General features: G+C 40.2%; 2 protein-coding genes across 2 annotated transcripts; both read left to right on the top strand.

The window, feature by feature from the left end:
* The first annotated feature begins 17,447 nt into the window (after positions 1-17,447).
* LOC140839105 (uncharacterized) lies at positions 17,448-18,428 on the top strand. Its single transcript, XM_073205737.1, has one exon. It carries the CDS (start codon positions 17,448-17,450, stop codon positions 18,426-18,428), a length of 981 nt encoding a protein of 326 aa, XP_073061838.1.
* Positions 18,429-20,315: 1,887 nt separating this feature from the next.
* LOC140839103 (uncharacterized) lies at positions 20,316-20,935 on the top strand. Its single transcript, XM_073205736.1, has 2 exons — positions 20,316-20,321; positions 20,405-20,935. Exons 1-2 carry the CDS (start codon positions 20,316-20,318, stop codon positions 20,933-20,935), a joined length of 537 nt encoding a protein of 178 aa, XP_073061837.1.
* Positions 20,936-22,304: the final 1,369 nt, after the last annotated feature.

Here is a 22,304-nt window from a genome sequence, read left to right as displayed (position 1 = left end):
ACATAGGTTTCCAATGAACAAGTATTAAGATTTTTAGTCGAGTAAATACTCTAAAATCTCGATAATTGAATTCTAGAATGCTATGGATCATAAGTGAAGTTGAATTACTAGAGTTAGTCTAATGCTACCATGGGATAACTTATTATGTTTTATACACTAGAATTAATTAAGCATTAAGGACACGTAAGAATGCGATATTTGTTTCGAGGAGGAAAGTCCAAGGGTCCTAGGTCTCAACTATATTGTAATTTAAAAGAAAATAATTTAAGCATGAAATCGGTGCAATAATTTTGTTATAATATAAGTAGAAGATCGATATTATATATTTTTGGTTCTATGGAGTAACACTACTCGAATTTAAGATTTGCGACAATTTGATATTGGGATGCACTTGTAAACAGTTGAGCTGCGTTAGTTTGATGTCGTAAGGTAATGATTCGATTCAAGGATCTTAGGCTAATATTATTATGGGGTCAAGATAAGTTTTAACTTTTAAGTATATTACCGAGGATTGAAGTTGATTAGTAATATTTGGTGCTAAGATCTCTTAAGTCGAAATGCATAAATGATAATGTAATAGGTTGGTGAATAGCTTGCGTATAGTATAAGAAAAGTAAAGTGCGATAAGTTTGGACTGCCATTACTAAGATTGGCAATTGTGAGAAAAATCAAAATTCGAGGTCATAGCAGAATAGAACTATGTCACCCTAAGTCGCTTTAAATTGCGATTCGCAAACTAGGATTTGGGTAGACAATTTAATTAGGATTGAGGAGACATAAGGATAACTTAATACTTATTTTATCGGAGTAGTGCAGCGGAAGTGACAATTTTTGGGATACTAGAATTAAGAGTATGAATTTTTTGATTATCGAGGATAAGCGAATTTGGGGACGAAATTCAATTTAAGAGGGCAGTTTGTAACATCCCGAAAATTTGAAGGTCCACGTAAACCACATGCATGCAAGTTATTAAATTTATCTGGTATTTTACAAAATTATTTTAAATCATTAAATGCATGTTTATTTCATTAATTTGTGTTTTAATTCAAGGTTTGTTTAAAGTTTCATGCATTAGGATTTTAAGTTGCAATTCTCGCTCAAACGAGGAACAGGGACCAGGGATATCCAAGAAAAAATATTTTTATTGAAATATTAATTTTAATCGATTAATATGAGGTGTTTTTAAGTATGATTTTTTAGAATGGATCTTTGTCGGGTATTTTTTCCCGACATGTTATATTTTTAACCGGTACGCAAATTTTAACGATTTGGAGGATTTTTTGAGGGTTCGGGAAATATTTTCAAAAATGTGCCTAGAAGAAATATTTTTCGGGAACAATTTTGGACTTGTTGGATTGATTTAATTCTTAATGGGCCAAACTATCCCTCAATCCTTATTTTTTGGCCCATTAGTACATGGTTTAGCATTTAAAATTACCCTAAACTAATCTTAACCCTAAACCTAATCATTGGCCGCCCACCCATAAAATTCCAGCAGTTTTTCTCGTGAAGTTACAAGAGGCTTTCTGAATAAAATATCAGTCCTCCGTTATTTCTTCAAACAAGATACCTTCCCGCTTCTCCGGTGCTTCCCCGACGCGGGTTTCTTTGAGTTTTCAAGCATATAAACATCAAGGAACCCTATGTATCTCCTTTCGCATTATTTGCACCATTTATATGCGTGATTATATACATATTTTCTTGATAATTTGTTGGTCCCCCTTGTAGCATCACTTTTGTAAAGATTTTGACACGTATATACGTATAACTTGTGCACAACTCACAGTTTCTTGCTTTGGTGCGAAGGTGTGGCGCCCCAAACCTCGCCACGTAATCATACAACATGTGACGTAATATGCATAAAAATTTTCTTTTTCGACGACGTAATAATATAATGCATATACGAAAAAATAGTGCAATCACCACACTATCTACGTCAGTGTAGCAGAAACAGTATAATAAATACAAACATACAACTCAAATAAGACAATAAGCTATACTGTCTCTATCTACTATCAACTACAGGACTGTTTGACTAGACACACCTAGTCCTTCACCACTATCCTGTCTCACGCATAGTCCTGTAACCTGCCCAACAGAAACAGCCCTCAAAGGGTGAGCATATACAACAATCATCATCGTAATACATAACAGTTATATTAACAACATAAAATATAACTGAAATCATAACAGAAATACTCCCTTTGCTGTTTCTGGACAATCAGCCAACAACAATCTCAACAACATCACAATGCAACAACATCGACGATACGTCGCACCCCAACACCGGCGACAGCAATATCGTCGAACGAACAACAACATCGACGATACGTCGCACCCCAACACCGGCGACAGCAATATCGTCGAACCAATAACATCAACGATACGTCGCACCCCAACTCCGGCGACAGCAATATCGTTGAACGAACAACATCAACGTGACAACATCAACGAGAAGTCTCCCAACAACGATAGTCAACAATATCAACCATAATAAACAACAACAAATATAATATCAAATCACCCAATTCCGGTGATTTATCATCGTTCAACGCAATAGTATTCATCAATACTAAACAATAACAACATATGCTCGTACGTCAACACGTACCTGATAATCGAGTATATATAAAATCTGGCTATTTCTTTGATCCTGAGGCTTGTGATGTATCTAAATAATTCAACGACAATATCAGATCATTGTCACCGTATCAACATAATCATAACAACCTCAATATATCACATCAAATAGCCCAACAACAATTAATTCAACAAAATATAAAACTCGATTATAAATTCGTATTGTTCAACAATTTAATAATATGGTGTATTTAATTCACAATACTACCATCAAATACACCATAATTAATTAACTTCAAATAATAGGCTATTTTACAACATCCGTCAAATTACGAAAACTTTATTTCAACGTGTAGCCTATACTTCGTAGACTCCGAATATATAATCAGAATTAATAACAACTGACAAACAACTCTCCAATCTCAATCCAAACATTAAAAATCCCTAATTAAAACAAATTAGGAATAATTCAAAATAACACCACTATAATCTTCTCTACTTCGTTAAAATCATACACTACTCAACAATCTTTAATTTCTGTATGATTTAACAATTTATTGGATTTATTCCAGAAATCGACGAATTTCAAACATCACCAAAACTATAAAATTTATACCTCAAATCGAAGACCTCGTGTCAACGATCTCAGAACTGAAGTCGGTTCGTCGATTGGATAAACCGATAAGTCACACGATCGAAAAGAAAATCTGAAAACTCTTTTCTCTCACCTCTCCGTTTCCTCTCTGTTTACTGTCCAACGTGAATGAAACTCACGTGAATGTGAGTTTCAAATCTATCCTCATTTTTTTTTAATTTTATATTATATTATATTAATAAAATAATATAATATAATATAATATATAATATTTAACATTTTAACACCGGTACATCCCTTTGGACCAGTCAAACGATCAAATTTTCCAAAACTCAAAATATGAAACTTCTATATCTTTGAGTTTTCTACGGTATATTCAAATTTCAAATCATTTGGACTTCATATGATCAAGATATGTCATATTTCATTCTTTAAAATTCATTAATTATTTAGTAATCTCACATTACTAAATCAACAACTTGTGATATTTACTTCAGGCATTACAGAAGGGCTGCCAATTTTATGTTGCTAAGGGTTGTACGCGTTGAGTAAGAGGGTTACATAAGGCTGGAGTTGAATTTTTTGGGTTTTAAGAGAGTGCCGATCGATATCTCGAGTCTTCGGGTGAAATTTCCGTGTCACAAAACCCGTCACCCTATGTTATTTCGAATTCTGTGACTTATAAATTGGTTTTCAGGAAATATGTTGAACAAATGATTCTAGCACTCTATGTTATCTTCGATACGATATCAAATTTGTAATTTTCTTATAAGAAACGAAGGAGCTATGATTTCTACCTTAAAACCACACAACCTGTGAAATTTCTGTGTCACGAAACACGTCACCCTCTGTTATTTCAAATTCTATGACTTGTAGGTTTGTTTTCTAGAAATGTGTTCAACAAATGATTTGTAGCACTCTCTGTTATATTCGATTCGATAGCAAATTTGTAATTTTCTGATAAGAAACAAGGGAGATATGATTTTTATCGTAAATTCGCTCAAGCTGTGAAAATTTGTATGCATGCTGGAGAATTCCAACAAACTTTGGGGCTTGTTTCTAGGTCCTAAGTTGTCTGAAATAAGTGGGTCATGGAGGTTTGAGTCATGGTTCGAGTTAGGAAAAATTTGGTTAAGTTTCGGTTCGATTTGGGTTAACACCGAGACTCTGGTCCAAGTTTTAAAACGAATCGATTATGTTTTTGAAACGGCTCAAGTTTACGTCTAAGAAATACTTTTAATTATGTTTTGGGATGTTTTAAGGAGTTTGGTAAGCTTCGGGTCGAAATTTAGAGGTCTAGAGGTAAAATAGTCATTTTGGGTTTCCAAGGGCAAAATTGTCATTTTGTACCCGTGATGCGATTTTAGTCCTGGCAGCACCCCGAGCACAAATTTATCATGCTTTTAAATGTTTATGCATCATGATTATGATTTTTATGAAATTATGGAAATACGTTGCATGCTAGGTTTTAAGAAAATCTACGCACGTGCATGATTTTGATAAGTGAAAAATGCTGATGTTTTGAGTATATGTAAATGCTTAAGATGTATATGTAAATGCTGATGATGAGGCCTAGGCACAGTAGATGGGTAATACTGTTATTGATGTCCGACAGCCACCAGGTACCACGGTTCTCTGTATGATTTATCCATCGTAAATGATGAATGAGTTACGACAGTCACAACTAATGAACTGAATTCACTAAAGGAAATTATATATAATGATAAATGATGATAATGATGAACAGTGAATGATGATAATGATGAACTGTTTTGACATGTAATGAATTCATACGACACGTTTACATTTTACTTTTTTTAAGTGCATGAAAGGTATGTTGATTACGGTATTTTTCACTCATGTGTGATATGAATATGTATTCGCTATTAACGGTACATGTGTGTTGAGTCTTTTGACTCACTAGGTGTGAATGATGCAGGTGAGTTTGTTGATGAGTAGGTTGGAGGTGCCGAAGTCTGAGTAGACGGGCTGGCTGTGAGCACGAGAACCCGTGGACCTTATATTTTTTCGCAAATATATGATTTTATGGGAACACGTTTAAACAGATTTTTTTATTGTTGTTGATCTTATTTTTTTAAGGGTTTTGGTAGATTTTAAAATGCTTGACGTTTTATATTTTTTAAACGGTAATTTTTTACGTTGGTTGTTTTCTTCATAATTTTAACTGTGGTTATTTCATTCAGCAGTGTATTGATTTTACAAAATGCATGTTTCGAATTTTATGGATTTAAGTATGCATGGTTTCGGCCATGGCATTTTAAAAAAAAATTCAGTAGGAATTTTAAAATGAGTAGACGTTACAAAGGAACTCCCACACAACGATCCAGTCAATCCTCTTCCAACAGTACACAAAACCGCGAGTTACATGTACATAAAACCATTATTTTCATGTAAAAGCTCATGTAAACCGCTTCATATCAGTAGATTCAATGTGTGGCATGCAAGATAATTAAAATGTGTACTATGATGTGAAAGATGTGAAAATAAAGGTTTAGGACATTTCTTTGCGTACAATACAAGGGACGAACACCGGAGGGACAGGACAACGTTTCTTTGAAAATTCCTTGCAAAAAAGATCAAAAGATGTTTTTTTTTTTTCTCGTGTGATGACTGCTGAGAGGTAACGAGGGAGGGTGGATAGGTTTAGACGTGAAGTGGTGGAGAAATAATATCAAATATTGGGCAAAAATTTTTCTTTGATATTTTTAGGAGTGGGAGTCTAGGCCCAAAGATTTGCTAAAACAAGGCAATTAGGCCTAATAACATGCACGTAAAATATTTTTGTTTTTGTACATTTTCAAAAATATTACCCTTGTCCTCAAAAAGTTTTCAATTTTGGCAAAAATCAGCTACCGATTTAAAATATGGCTCGGCGTGTAAAAATATCATAAAATCCTAATTTTAGAAAATCACCTATTAAATACATCATATATTAAATAATTATTTAATAAAAACATTTTCTTTAAACTGTCTCCGTCTCCGTTCCTCATTCGATGATCGAATACTGAAAAAAAATACCCTATTAGTATTACATGCAATTTACTAATCATGCAGAGAAACATGTATTTAATGCATTAAAAATATTTAATTAAAATTTTTCAATAATACCATAGATTTGCATGCAATCAAGTTACGTCGTTTGAATTTCTAAATCTTACCGATACAATCCTAAATAACATGACCATGCAACTGGGAAAAAAAATTATTGGAAAAGAACAAGCATGTATCACCAATTCAGAAAACGTATGCTCTAGGGAATTGCCAAAACTAACAATGAAACTTGTTGATACCCCCATTAGGATCCGGGTTGGCATTAACCCGGTTTGTTACTTGGATGACTGAGATCGTGACTCAAGGGCATGATAAGTTTCCTAACAACCCGGACAAGTCTCCTCTTCCCGGGTTTCCTACCATCCGCCCGGGCCCTCGCGGAACCATCCGGGCGCTTCTCAGCTTCCCGGGTAGAGTTCCCGGAAACACTACCACTTGGGCAACCTCGAGAACTGCACCACCTCGAGATACGAACCACACTCGAGTGTAATGGATACAGGCAGTCCAATCTGTCAGAACAACTTGGGTTTGGAGTGTCCGAGAAGTCATCAGAAGCTAGTATGGTAAACCGACTTAGTAGATGGCACCAAAGTCGAGGTAACTACCCATTCTTCCACTATAAATAGCAGGCATTAATCTCAGTTAATGATCGGGAAATCTTTGAACTCTAAGCATTATACATATTTTCTCTAAAATATTGCTTGTGTTCATCTTCAACCTGCTGACTTTAGCATCAGAGTGGCTACGTCGGACACCCCTCCGACGCCCATTCACGAGTTACTTTCTTGTTTGCAGGTGTTAATTTCAGCCATTACCTTCACTCAAAATTCTCAACTATTATAAATTGTTGGTTCGATCCGTTGGAGCTCCTTACCCGGCTCATCCATTTCAACGAGATCGCATCATTGGCGCCGTCTGTGGGAAATACTGAGTTCGAGACGTTGATATGGCCCGTACGAGAAGAACCAACCAGGATAATTCTCACGCCCATGGTGATGGGGGACAGACTTCAAGACAAGCTGGTGCTAATAACACCGGACCAAACCTCATGACCCTGACCCCTGAAAAATGATGGCCGATGCCATCGTGCAAGCTATGGCCAGGAAGGAGGTCTCTCATCCTGTTACACCACCCGATGATAAACAGGGACATGAACAGGGATTTGAGCAGGAGCAGTTGCAGGAGCAGGAGCAGGAGCAGGAGAGGAGAGAGAATGAGATGGCAGGAGAAGACGAGGAATCCAGCGTCGGGTCCAAATCTCCTACCGTGGTAGAGGAATTGTTGGAATTAAGGCAGAAGATGAAGGTCCTGGAAGGACAGTTGGAAAGACGGAGCGTTGCTCGGGCAGTCCCGAAAGGATGCTCGTTTACTGATATCATTGTCCGGGAGCCTCTTCCTGGAAATTTCAAATCTGCGAAGGTGAAAGACTATGATGGCAATGCAGACCCGGAGGAACATCTGGCCAGGTTTGAAAATATGGCCATGTTGCACTGTTACACTGATAGAATCAAGTGCAAGGTGTTCCTAACAACACTGGTGGATTCAGCTCAGAGGTGGTTCGAGGGCTTGACTTCCCAAAGTATCAGCTCCTTTGGAGACTTCCAGAAGGTGTTTTTCACCATTTCAGCAGCAGTAAAAAGTACAAAAAGACTGCTATTAGTCTTTTTGAAGTTAAGCAGAGCCCAGAAGAGAATTTAAGGGCCTATATCAGAAGATTCAACAGAGTGGCCCTAGACGTCCCTACTTGTGCCACTGAAACAAAGACTACTGCTGTGAGAACCCGAAAATTTCGACCGAAGTAAATCGAGTAAGTAATATAAAAATTATTTAAAATGATTCAGTAATTTTTGTTTCAATTAAACTACTTGAATAATAACTTAAATCTCATCAAATTTAACTCGAGAAAGTAGATTCTAAGCTCGGGGATTAGCTCAACAGGAGGCCAAGCTACAAGTAACCGTATCCATTGAAGAGTTTTCACGAGAGGAGTAAAACCCCAGCTCAAGGACGCAAACTTCCAGCTCGAAGAAGCTCAACCAAGCTTGTCCTAACAAGACCACAAATGGTGCTAAAAGATAAGCTAAAGCTTTGGACAAATTAAACATGCAAGAGTTGCCTTTTGAGTAAACCAAAAAGGGAGCTAAGGGCTTGAGCTAAGGGAAGGACAAATTCATGGTGTAAGAAATAACCATTGAGATGATCAAGGTGACTCATGGGGATTATCAAAGCAATTAGTGCCTTTCTTGATCTCCAAGTGATCGGCCACAAGGCTAAATGAAGGGTCAAGTGATGGTCTATAAATAGGAGACACATGTATTGCAAAAACCTTACAAAAACTAAGCCAAGGTTTCGGCCATTCCTTTCCCTCACTTCCCAAAAATTTTCGGTCCTCCCCCATCACACACAAGTCACGGCCGAAATAAAGAGAAAAGAAGTAAATCTTGTTCGTGCAATCAGAAGTTGCAATTCTGCGTCAAAGTGCTGCCCGATCGACGACATCAGTTACAAAAATCACGCCGAAGTGCTGCCGAATTTTTCGAGAGGAAGCTTCGTTTAAGAATAGTAAGTGGGCTTTTGTTATATAATTCATTTGTATTTTTAACTTCGATATGCAATAACGTGACATGCATGCTAGTATGTCATTTTCGAAAATAACTGTGTTCTATTTTAAAATTTCGATCGATTATGTGTTCTCTTTGTGCTTCGAAATTCTTGGTTCCGCTGTGTCAGTACGAATAACTCTGAAATCTAAATATCTGAAAAGTTCTGTCTGAATTCTGTTTGCACTGTTACGACTCAAATTGAAATGGGACGAGAATTGTAGTTCTGTCTGGCCCCCATTGGTGGGTATAAAACCATGTTCTGTTTGGCCCCCATTGGTGGGTATAAAACCATGTTCTGGCCTCACCCCTTAGAGGACTAACATATTGGGGACAATTTGACCATGGAAATGAGATGAGTAACAGTGTTCTGTCTGTTCTGATATGTTCTGTTCCGAATATCTGTATTGCTTCTGTTTTGTTCTGAATCATTTGATAAGTTCTATCCTTTGAACCATTTCTGTCTAATTAAGTTAAAGATATTGATTTTGAAAGTTTGTTAAAGAAGAGTTCTAAGAAACTAAGTTCTATATGTAATTTTGGAATCGATCGACCCCCACTTGCTGAGTGTTTCCCAAAACACTCACCCCTTACAAATTTCAGATAAAAATGAGGGACAACTGGATGAGGAAGAACAAAACGCTTTCTGGGGTTGGTGAATCGGAGATCAAGATCGGAATCCAACATTCTACTTTTCTTTCGTTTCCGCTATTTGAAACTCTGATGTATTTTATTCCTTTGTCATTGTAAGACAATATTTCATTTATGAAAAAGACTGGTTTGATTTGATACGAGGCTTTATTGTTTTCAATTTAATTGTTAAACAATGCCGGATGTCACAGACGCTTCGGACTCGGGGCGTGACATTTAAGTGGTATCAGAGCTACCAGGTTCATAATCCCGCTGGGATTTTGACAGACAAAATTTGACGAAGTCAAATTTTGGCAAAAGCCTAGTGCATCCCAATCTGAAACCAACCTTCATCTGTTCCCTAAAATTTTCGAACAGCTTCCAAAAATATATCCCTTCAATTGTTCCGAAAATATTCAGCGTCAAAAATTTCCACGACAACCTTATTAATTGTACCTTTCTATCTTTGATGAGAATCTGATATTTTACCTCCATTTATTCTAGGAAATGGATGCATCCCGTACTCGTGCCCAGGCTGCCCTACGCATGCGTAAGCTCACCATAGACAATCAGAAGAGGGAAATCGCAACGTTGAAGGCGCAACTCGCCAAAGAGAAATTGGAAAAGCAAGAGCTTACTGAGATCAGGATTATGCTGGAGTCGGACGTGCAGCGACTCACACATCACTTGGATGTGGCGGAGAGCCAAATGATGCAGACACCGACTAATGCAACTCGTTTTGCGCGCTTGGTGGCACTCAACATGGATCTACTCGAGAGGATAGAGATAGAGAAGGATCACGCTGCTCAGGCTCGTCAGCGTCAGGACCAGTTTATTGCAAAGCAAGAGCGCTACATCTCAAGGATCCACGCCACTATGGACGGACTGCAGGATCAGAACAACTATTTACATCTTGTGGCAGAAAACATGGCAGAGGAGGAAGTGGTACCCATGGAAGTATTTGTGGACGACAGCGACAGCGACAGCGGAGAGTTGTTCGATTAGATTAGCATTATATGAATTGTGATAAATTGTAACTGAGACAAATATTATGTGTACCAACTTATTTTGAAACTTTCTATCAACTTATATTATTGCATGAAAATTTGATAAGTATCTTATCTATAAAATGTTTTTATCTTTATAGGAACAACATGGACCTCCAAAACGTTATAAATGAACTTCAGAGTCAACTTCGAGAGAAGGAGTCAGAAATTAAATCACTAAAAGAAAAAAATGATAAGCTCGAGAGAGATAACTACCAATTGGATGGAAACAATATATGTATAGGGGAAGACCTTCGGGAAGCCAGAGTTGAGGAAAAGAAATTACGCGATGATGTCAGACGATACGCTGCTTATCATCTAGAGTCGGAACGACAGCATGAGATCACCAAACAAGAACTAAAGAAGGCGCAAGATAGGATTCTTACGCTCCAAATCCGAAGTGATGGCCTTCTCAGTATTCAACATCGTCTTGAGGAAAAGATTGGAGAACAAGAAATCGATGAGAAAGTAAGCCAATCAACAATACAAGAACTGCAAGACCAAGTGAACAACCTTGATCACCACAACACGCAACTGCAGAATTATATCGAGCATCTACAAAATGAGATGGTTAACATGGAAGAACTCATGGAGCAATTGGAAGAAAATCCAATAGAAGAAGAAGAAATTAACGAGGCGGTAGGAGAAGGCGAAGTAGTAGATGAATAGGGAGGAAGAAATTCTAGATTAAATGTTGATTGTATCTGGGATTATTTAATTTAGTCGTTGGTTGTATGCAAAATATTTTTCAATATTAATGAAATTGTTTCTTTGATTAAATGTTATGGCAAACAAATTAATAAAAAAAAATACGTGTTTATAGGAAATGGCAGGCAGACCACCCCGAAACAACCGTAACGCTCGGGACGCCAACCAAAACAATAATCCACCACCACCGCCACCACCCAGAGTGAACCTTAGTCAAGAGGATATGATGGCAATAGCAACTATCGTCGCTCCAACATTACAAGGATTTGTGAATCCACTGGCCAATGCCATCCAACCACCCCAAGAACCTCAACCTCGTGGAATCAAGTATCACTACGAATCTCTGAGAAGGAATCGAGTCCCAACTTTTGATGGGAACCCAGACCCTGAAGTCAGTCACAACTGGCTCAAGAACGTGGAAACACAACTACATTTGCTAGAAATACCAGAAGAATTAAAAGTAGAAGTTGTAACCCCATTTTTGGAGGATCGAGCTAGGAAATGGTGGGAAACTGTGTCGCTACCTTTAGCAGAAGTAGAAGATATCACATGGCCAATTTTCAAGAGGGAATTCCTGAAACAATACTATCCGGCCGAGTTTCGTCTACAAAAGTTGAATGAGTTTGAGAATTTCAGACAGTCACCAGATATGACGGTAATGGAGTACACGTCAAAATTCAATGATTTGGGAACTTACGTCCCGACAATCATGTCAGATGAGACGTTAAAAATGCACCGTTTCAAGAAGGGACTCAACAGCCGAATTCAGTCGGCACTGGCAGTGTACAAACCAAGCAGCTTTGCAGACTTGATGGGCGCTGCAATGAGCGCAGAAACCGATATCAAGCGACGTGAAGAAGAAAACAAGAACAAGAGACCGATGAACAATCAATCCACGCAGAATAATCTCAAGTTCAAGAAACCAAATTATTCAGGAGGGTCCTTCAAGGGAAGTTCTGGCAGGACTGGTAACACCGAAGGAAAATGGTGTGATACATGTCGTCAAAAACATATTGGAGAATGTTATCGGAAGACAGGCGCTTGTTTCAAGTGCAGGAAGGTGGGCCATAGAATTAAAGACTGTCCAGACAACAAGGACAAAGGGTCGGGGCCCAACAAACAACATGAAAACAAGACAAATGCTCGGGTTTATGCCATAACCCAAGAGGAAGCCGATAATAGCAACGAAGTTGTGGCAGGTACCATCTTACTCAATAAAATGCCTGCATATGCTTTGTTTGATTGTGGTGCCACCCATTCGTTTGTGTCTAGAAGATATGCTAAGAAGCTTAAACTTGAGCATGATATTCTTAGTGAATCGTAAGAGTAGCAACACCGGCTAGTAAAATAATCGAAACTCACAAAGTATATCGAAACTGTAAAATTTGTATCGGCAAACAAATTTTTGAAGTAGAATTGATTCAACTCAATATGGTGGAGTTCGACATCATTCTTGGAATGGACTGGTTAGCTAAGAACCATGCCATAGTAGACTGTCAGAAGAAAGAAATTAGACTTCAAACTCCAGCAAAGAGGGAAGTTGTATATCAAGGGAAATCCAAAGAAAGGAAATCTCTGCTATCTTTGCGGCAAGCCTGGAAGGCCATAAAGGGAGGAGAAGAGATTTATCTGGCAGTAATTAATGAAGCCAAAGAGGAAGAAGTCCCAAAATTGGAAGATATTCCAATTGTTCAAGAATTTCCAGACGTTTTTCCGAAGAATTACCAGGAGAGATACCCGATAGAGAAGTAGAATTTGAAATCAACTTGGCCCCTGATGCTGTACCAATCTCTAAGGCACCATACCGAATGGCTCCAGCTGAATTGAAGGAGTTAAAGGAGCAACTCCAATAATTGCTGGACAAGAAGCAGATTCGTCCTAGTGCATCTCCGTGGGGAGCCCCAGTGCTTTTTGTCAAGAAAAAGGACGGAAGCATGAGGCTATGTATCGACTACCGGGAGCTAAACAAGATCACCATAAAGAATAAGTACCCACTCCCGAGAATAGATGATCTTTTCGATCAGCTAAAAGGAGCTAAAGTTTTCTCAAAACTTGATCTCAGATCAGGTTACCATCAGTTAAAAGTCAAAGCAGAAGATATCCCTAAGACTGCTTTTAGGACAAGGTATGGGCACTACGAATTCACGGTAATGCCATTTGGTCTAACCAATGCTCCTGCAGCATTCATGGATCTTATGAACCGAGTATTCAAACCGTATCTCGATAAGTTCGTGGTAGTGTTCATAGATGACATCTTGGTGTACTCACCAAGTGAGGAAGAACATAGTGAGCATCTGCGTCTTACTTTGCAAACATTACGAGAGAAAGAACTCTATGCCAAATTCAAGAAGTGTGAGTTCTGGCTGAAAAGTGTGGCGTTCCTAGGTCATATAATCTCAGAACAAGGGGTGTCAGTAGACCCTAAGAAAGTGGAGGCAATTAAAGATTGGCCTCAACCTAAAACAGTGACAGAGATAAGAAGTTTTCTGGGATTAGCAGGCTATTATAGAAAATTTGTAGAAGGATTTTCGTCAATAGCTATCCCACTCACTAAACTTACTCAGAAAAATTCGAAATTCATTTGGAATGAAGCTTGTGAAAAGAGTTTTGAAACCCTGAAGACAAAACTCTCATCCACACCAGTACTGATTCTTCCCGAGGATGGTAAGAATTTTACCATATACAGTGATGCTTCAAAGGGAGGATTAGGGTGTGTGCTTATGCAAGAGGGTCAGGTAATCGCTTATGCCTCACGGCAATTGAAGCCGTATGAGCAGAATTACCCCACTCATGATTTGGAGCTAGCCGCAGTAGTATTCGCGCTTAAAATCTGGAGGCACTATCTTTATGGAGTAAAATGTGAAGTTTTTACTGATCACCAGAGCCTTAAGTACATTTTCACTCAGAAGGAATTAAACATGAGGCAAAGAAGGTGGATGGAACTTCTCAAAGATTACGATTTGGTAATCAGCTATCATCCGGGAAAAGCAAATAAAGTGGCAGATGCATTGAGTCGGAGGAACCCCGGAAAAGTGAGTTTATCGTCATTATCAGTGCAACCAGGTCTCCAAGAGACCATCAAACTAAAACAAAGTCAAGACACCAATATCTTCAAGATAAAGGAACAAATTCAGGAAGGAAAGATTCCAGAATTTCAAATTGATAAAGATGGTATCCTTTGGATGAAAGGGCGATTATATGTGCCAAACATCGATGGAATTCGAGAAGAGGTGATGGCCGAGGCACATAAATCAAAATTTTCAGTACATCCAGGAAGCACCAAGATGTACAGGGATTTGAAAAATAACTACTGGTGGAATGGAATGAAGAAAGACGTAGCGGTCTTTGTTGCAAAGTGTTTAGTCTGTCAACAAGTCAAGGCGGAACATCAGCGACCTGGAGGGCTTCTGCAGCCATTAGAAATACCCGAGTGGAAGTGGGATAATATCTCCATGGACTTTGTAGTCGGGCTACCAAAATCGAGGCAGGGTCATGACGGAATCTGGGTAATCATTGACAGATTAACCAAGTCTGCCCATTTCTTGCCAGTACGGATGAATTATAACTTGGATAAGTTAGCTACCCTGTATATGGATAATATAGTGAAACTGCATGGAGTACCGGCAAGTATATTGTCTGATAGAGATCCAAGATTCGTTTCAAGATTTTGGAAAAGTTTTCAAAAGGCCATGGGAACCAAAGTTACGCTCAGCACGGCCTATCATCCTCAAACTGATGGCCAAACTGAGAGGACAATTCAGACCCTTGAAGACATGTTGAGAGCATGTGCATTGGATTTTTCTGGAAATTGGAGCGAACAGTTACCTCTGATTGAATTTGCCTATAACAACAGTTATCACAGTAGCATTGAGATGGCCCCATATGAGGCCCTATATGGTCGGAAGTGTAGGTCGCCCTTATACTGGGATGAAGTCGGAGAAAAAGCTATCACCGGGCCAGAGCTCATTCAAATAACTGTCGATAAAGTAGCCATAATCAAAGAAAGACTCAAGGCAGCTCAGGACAGACAAAAGAGTTGGGCTGATTTGAAAAGAAGGCCTTTGGAACTAGAAATCGGAGAAAAAGCTTACGTCAAAGTCTTTCCCATGAAAGGAGTAGTTCGGTTCAGCAAATCCGGCAAGTTGAACCCAAGATATGTGGGACCGTTCGAAATACTGGATAAGGTGGGAACTTTAGCTTATCGACTGGCTTTACCGCCTGAGATGTCCAGAATACATAATGTTTTCCACATCTCACAACTACGAAAATATGTCCCGGACCCGAACAATGTACTTAAAGTTACACCTCTAATGATCGAAGGTAACCTGAACGAGGAACTCAAATATGAAGAAGTCCCTAGCCGAATAGTGGACACTAAAGACCAAGTGTTGAGACACCGGACCATCCCATATGTCAAAGTACAGTGGTCAAACCATACTGAAAAAGAGGCAACTTGGGAACTCGAAGAAAAGATGCGGTCGCAATACCCTCACCTATTTGAATGACCAAGTTAATGCAAGTTTCGAGGACAAAACTTTAAATAAGGAGGGAGGGATGTGAGAACCCGAAAATTTCGACCGAAGTAAATCAAGTAAGTAATATAAAAATTATTTAAAATGATTCAGTAATTTTTGTTTCAATTAAACTACTTGAATAATAACTTAAATCTCATCAAATTTAACTCGAGAAAGTAGATTCTAAGCTCGGGGATTAGCTCAACAGGAGGCCAAGCTACAAGTAACCGTATCCATTGAAGAGTTTTCACGAGAGGAGTAAAACCCCAGCTCAAGGACGCAAACTTCCAGCTCGAAGAAGCTCAACCAAGCTTGTCCTAACAAGACCACAAATGGAGCTAAAAGATAAGCTAAAGCTTTGGACAAATTAAACATGCAAGAGTTGCCTTTTGAGTAAACCAAAAAGGGAGCTAAGGGCTTGAGCTAAGGGAAGGACAAATTCATGGTGTAAGAAATAACCATTGAGATGATCAAGGTGACTCATGGGGATTATCAAAGCAATTAGTGCCTTTCTTGATCTCCAAGTGATCGGCCACAAGGCTAAATGAAGGGTCAAGTGATGGTCTATAAATAGGAGACACATGTATTGCAAAAACCTTACAAAAACTAAGCCAAGGTTTCGGCCATTCCTTTCCCTCACTTCCCAAAATTTTCGATCCTCCCCCATCACACACAAGTCACGGCCGAAATAAAGAGAAAAGAAGGAAATCCTGTTCGTGCAATCAGAAGTTGCAATTCTGCGTCAAAGTGCTGCCCGATCGACGACATCAGTTACAAAAATCACGCCGAAGTGCTGCCGAATTTTTCGAGAGGAAGCTTCGTTTAAGAATAGTAAGTGGGCTTTTGTTATATAATTCATTTCTATTTTTAACTTCGATATGCAATAACGTGACATGCATGCTAGTATGTCATTTTCGAAAATAACTGTGTTCTATTTTAAAATTTCGATCGATTATGTGTTCTCTTTGTGCTTCGAAATTCTTGGTTCCGCTATGTCAGTACGAATAACTCTGAAATCTGAATATCTGAAAAGTTCTGTCTGAATTCTGTTTGCACTGTTACGACTCAAATTGAAATGGGATGAGAATTGTAGTTCTGTCTGGCCCCCATTGGTGGGTATAAAACCATGTTCTGTCTGGCCCCCATTGGTGGGTATAAAACCATGTTCTGGCCTCACCCCTTAGATGACTAACATATTGGGGACAATTTGACCATGGAAATGAGATGAGTAACAGTGTTCTGTCTGTTCTGATATGTTCTGTTCTGAATATCTGTATTGCTTCTGTTTTGTTCTGAATCATTTGATAAGTTCTATCCTTTGAACCGTTTCTGTCTAATTAAGTTAAAGATATTGATTTTGAAAGTTTGTTAAAGAAGAGTTCTAAGAAACTAAGTTCTATATGTAATTTTGGAATCGATCGACCCCCACTTGCTGAGTGTTTCCCAAAACACTCACCCCTTACAAATTTCAGATAAAAATGAGGGACAACTGGATGAGGAAGAACAAAACGCTTTCTGGGGTTGGTGAATCGGAGATCAAGATCGGAATCCAACATTCTACTTTTCTTTCGTTTCCGCTATTTGAAACTCTGATGTATTTTATTCCTTTGTCATTGTAAGACAATATTTCATTTATGAAAAAGACTGGTTTGATTTGATACGAGGCTTTATTGTTTTCAATTTAATTGTTAAACAATGCCGGATGTCACCGACGCTTCGGACTCGAGGCGTGACAACTGCATTCACCCAGGGTTTGAGAGAGGGTGAATTCTTCAAGTCACTGATTAAGAAGGTGCCAGGGGATTTCGAGGATCTATTGTCGCGAGCAGAAAAATATATCAATAAGGAGGAGGCCCAGAAACAGAAGAGGGAAGCTGTGAGAAAGGAAAAAGGAGACCGGGTGTCTAAACCCGAGGAGAGGGGACAGAAGAGAGGCAATACATGGCACTTTTCTCACCACGTGCCTCTGAAAGTTGCTCGGGAGAGGGAAGTGCAGGAGTGCAGCAGAGATTTGGCCCCGGATCATCAGTTATCCTGGCCAGAAAAGAGTGGATTTTGCTTTTTTCACAAAGTGTTCCACCATAACACTGAAAACTACAAGGCACTGAAGGGGAATTATGTCTCACCTTCCATCCCGGGACCCAGCAACAATAGCCGGAGGCTGAGAATACCACCTTGGACGTCTCGGCCACCAGGATCCGACGCCCGAGGAGGAAGTGTGAGGAATATCCCGAGGATTGAACCCAATAGAAGAAGGAAGCCTGAGCCCGAAAGAAAGAAGAACTCGCCCCCTGCTACGGGGTTGATCAAAATGATATCCGGAGGCTCCACTGATGGAGACTCCAACCGGGCAAGGAAGTCGAGAAGTAGGAGGGAGTGTTTGGAGGTGGAGGGAGCAAGAAGGAATGAGGCGGTCATCTGTTTTGGACCAAAATATTTGAAGGGAGTAAATTTGCCCCACAACGATGCCTTGGTGATTCAAGCCCGAGTGGCTAATTATGATATTCTACGAGTTTTCGTGGACTCGGTCAGCTCTGTGAATGTAATTTTTAAAGATGCCTTTATGCAGATGGATTTGCAGGGCTATCATTTGGAGGCTATGGAAACGGCCCTCATTGGTTTTGCTGGTCATGTGGTATACCCGGAAGGGGAGATCGTTTTTCCATTAACTCTGGGCTCCTAGGATCTTAAAAAGACAGTGATGACCTCATTCACCGTGGTGGACTCCCCATAATCATACAATATCATTCTAGGGAGGCCGGCTATGAATGAGCTAAGAGCCGTGGCATCCACCTACCACCAGAAAATAAAGTTTCCCGTGGGAGCCCGGGTAGGAAAAGTCTGGGGAGATCAGCCATCTTCTCGGAAGTGCTATGTGGAGGCGGTCAGGGAAGATCAGAGCAAAACCGGGAGGGAGGAGAAGAAGGCAAGGGTGGACGGGGAAGGAGAGAGAATGATTGGGAGAGGAGAGGTGCATTTTGTGGCAGAAGAAGAGCAAGAAGTAATAGAAGTCGGACCAGGCCAGCAAATCCGGGTGGCCCGAGATCTCAGTATATCCACTCGGGTTAGTTTCATTAACTGTTTGAAAACTAATATTCGTGTGTTTGCCTGGTCCCAACAGGAGTTGACAGGGATTTCTCCCTTGATAGCGGAGCACCAATTGAACATCCTCCCGGGATCTCGCCCGGTAAAGCAAAAAAAAAGGCACTTTGGCCCTGAAAAGGACAAAGTGATTGATGCGCAAATTAAGGAGCTTATGAAAGCTGGCCACATTCGGGAAATTCAATTCCCTACATGGCTTTCGAATGTGGTTTTGGTGCCCAAATCTACCGGGAATTGGCGCATGTGTGTAGACTTCCGCGATCTCAACAAGGCGTGCCCCAAAGATCATTATCCTCTGCCCAGGATTGATCAGCTGGTTGATTCCACCTCAGGCTATGAATTGCTAAGTTTCATGGACGCATACCAGGGGTACCATCAAATCCCCCTGGCTAAAAGTGATCAAGATAAAGCCAGATTCATCACCTCGGGAGGTACATTTTGTTATATTGTAATGCCTTTCGGGTTGAAGAATGCAGGGGCTACTTACCAGCGTCTCATGAATAAAGTCTTTGAGAAGCAGCTGTGACGGAATGTGGAAGTCTATGTGAATGATATTCTATCCAAATCCTGGGAGGGTGCCAGCTTTATTAGTGATCTAGAAGAAACTTTTGCCACTCTCATGCATTATTTAATCAAGCTTAATCCTGCCAAGTGTATTTTTGGCGTGAAGAGTGGCAAATTCTTGGGATTCATTGTGACAGACCGGGGGATCGAGGCGAATCAAGAGAAAGTCAAATATGTGCTGAGCATGCCATCTCCCCGATCTGTCAAAGAGGTACAAAAGCTAACCGGGAGAATTGCTTCCCTTTCCAGATTTATTTCCCGATCAGCACAACGGAGTTATCCTTTCTTTCAAGTCTTAAGGAAGGCCCAGCAATTCGGATGGGATGAGAAATGTGAACAGGCTTTCCAGGACTTGAAAATTCATCTTGCAGGGCTCCCTGTGTTGGTGAAACCGGAACCCGGAGAAAGATTATATGTCTACCTGTCTACTACAGAGTATGCTGTCAGCTCAGTTCTTATAAAAGAGGAAGGAACTGATCAAAAACCTGTCTATTATGTCAGTCATGCTCTGAGGGGGCCTGAGCTCCGGTATAGAGAAGTGGAGAAAATTGCTTTGGCCCTGGTCATGACCGCCCGGAAGCTAAGACCTTACTTTCTGTCACATCAAGTTATTGTGCTTACCAATATTCCTCTGGGTAGGATCATGACTCACTCTGGCGAATGATAAAATGGACAGTAGAGTTGGGGGAATATGACATCGAGTACAAGCCCCGAGTGGCCATTAAACGCAGGCTTTGTCAGATTTCTTATCTGAAATGATCCAGCCCAGCAAGGAGGAGGTATGGAGAGTGTCGGTGGATGGGGCATCTAGCCTGGTGGGGTGCGGAGTAGGGGTGGTGTTGGTTGTCTCCCCTGGGAGAAAAGATCAAATTAGCATTAAGAATTGATTCCCGGATAACCAACAATGAAGGTGAGTATGAGGCTGTTCTTGCAGGTATTCGAGCTGCCCGGGAAGTTGGAGCTTCCCGGATTATTCTATATTCTGATTAACAGCTCATCACTCAACAAATAAAGGGCATTTATGAGACTAAGGATGACAGAATGCTTAAATATTTACAGCTCATTCGAGCCCAAGCAGAAAGCTTCATGGATTGGAGTATTGAACAAATACCCCGGGAGGAAAACAGTGAGGCAGACGCTTTGGCTAAAATGGCTGCTTCTTTATCAGAAGTTAATACCCGGGAAGTGCTGCATATTACTAGGTTGGTCCTCTCTACGGAGGAAGAAGCATCACCCATGCCTGAAGACTCATGGATGATACCACTGATCGCGTACATTACAAACCATGAGCTCCCCGAGGATAAAGCCCGAGCTCAGAAGATCAAGAGACAAGCTCCCAGGTTTGTTCTCTTAAATAAAATTTTGTATAGGAGATCATTCCAAGGACCGCTTCTGAAATGTTTAACTGAGAAAGAGGTGGATTATGTTCTCCGAGAGATTCATGAGGGGTGTTGTGCCGAGCACCTCGGAGGAATGTCTTTAGCTCGAAAAAAATGCTTGCTGGATTTTGGTGGCAAACCTTAAAACGAGATTCTGCTCAGTTGGTCCAGACTTGTGAGGGCTGTCAGCATCATTCGAATTTCAGCCACAGCCCGGCCACTCTCATGAAGCCTATCTGGGCTTCCTGACCTTTTTATCAATGGGGCATGGATATTGTGGGTCCTTTTCCAGTTGCCCGGGCTCAGAAAAAATTCTTACTAGTAGCTGTTGACTACTTTTCCAAGTGAGTTGAAGCTGAGCCTTTAGCAAAAATCACCGAGCAGGAAGTATTGAAATTCTTGTGGAAAAGAATTTTGTGCTGGTTCGGTGTGCCCAGGAGAATAATCTCGGATAATAGAAGACCAGGGCAAAGGAATTACGCCATGGTGCCAGGAAATGAAAATCACTCAATCTTTTACCTCTGTTGCATATCCTCAAGCCAATGGTCAAACAGAAGTTGTCAATAGAATCATTGTGCAAGCATTAAAAGCAAGACTTAAAGGTAAAGGAAAAGATTGGGTGGAGGAGTTACCTAGTGTTCTATGGGCTTACAGAACTACTCCCCGGGCACCTACTCAAGAAACTCCCTTCAGCTTAGTATATGGTTCTGAAGCAGTCCTCCCAGTCGAAATCGGGAAAGTTTCCTCCCGGGTAGAATCTTACCCAAATGAGAATGATCAAAGTCGGGCCATGGAGTTGGATCTGGTAGAAGAAAAGAGAGACCGAGCAACTATTCGGATGGAAGCATACAGGAATCGTGTTATGAAATCTTATAACCGGAGGGTCCGGATCCGAGACTTTCAAGTAGGAGATTTGGTTATGAAGAAAGTTAACCCTACTGGGGATGTAGGAAAATTAGAAGATCACTGGGAAGGACCCTATAAAATTACCCGGAGAGTTAGCTCGGGATCATTTTATTTAGAAGATGTAATGTCCGAGAATTTGATTATTGTAATCTGATATGTTATACTGATTATGAATTGATATGATTATAGACAAATCATCCCGAGACCAGATTGGGCAATGCATAGGAATTATGCAATTTTGTACAGTACTGTTGGCGCCCGAGCGGAAGAAAAGTGCCGCCCGAGCGCCCATGTTCAACAAATAATGTATGGGCCGAGAGTTTGGCGCTCGGGCGGAAGTGTTTTACCGCCAGAGCGCCTATGTTAAAATACAAGGAAACCCGAACACCTCGCGCCCGGGCGGAAGTTTTTGACTGCCCGAGCGCGAGGGGATATAATGCGAGGGCCGTAAGTTCCGCGCCCAGGTGGAACTTTATGTCCGCCCGAGCGCGAGACGTGCAATTGGAAAAAGAAGACACGTAGCTTGTCATGCACGAGATGTATATATATATATATACAAGCAACGCAATTCTTCAGAAACGAGAGAAAAAGGTCGAGGGAAGTTAAGA

Source organism: Primulina eburnea, chromosome 8 (genome assembly GCF_022965805.1).
Source record: "Primulina eburnea isolate SZY01 chromosome 8, ASM2296580v1, whole genome shotgun sequence".
NCBI classification, from domain to species: domain Eukaryota; kingdom Viridiplantae; phylum Streptophyta; class Magnoliopsida; order Lamiales; family Gesneriaceae; genus Primulina; species Primulina eburnea.
This window is presented reverse-complemented; position numbering and strand designations above follow the sequence as displayed.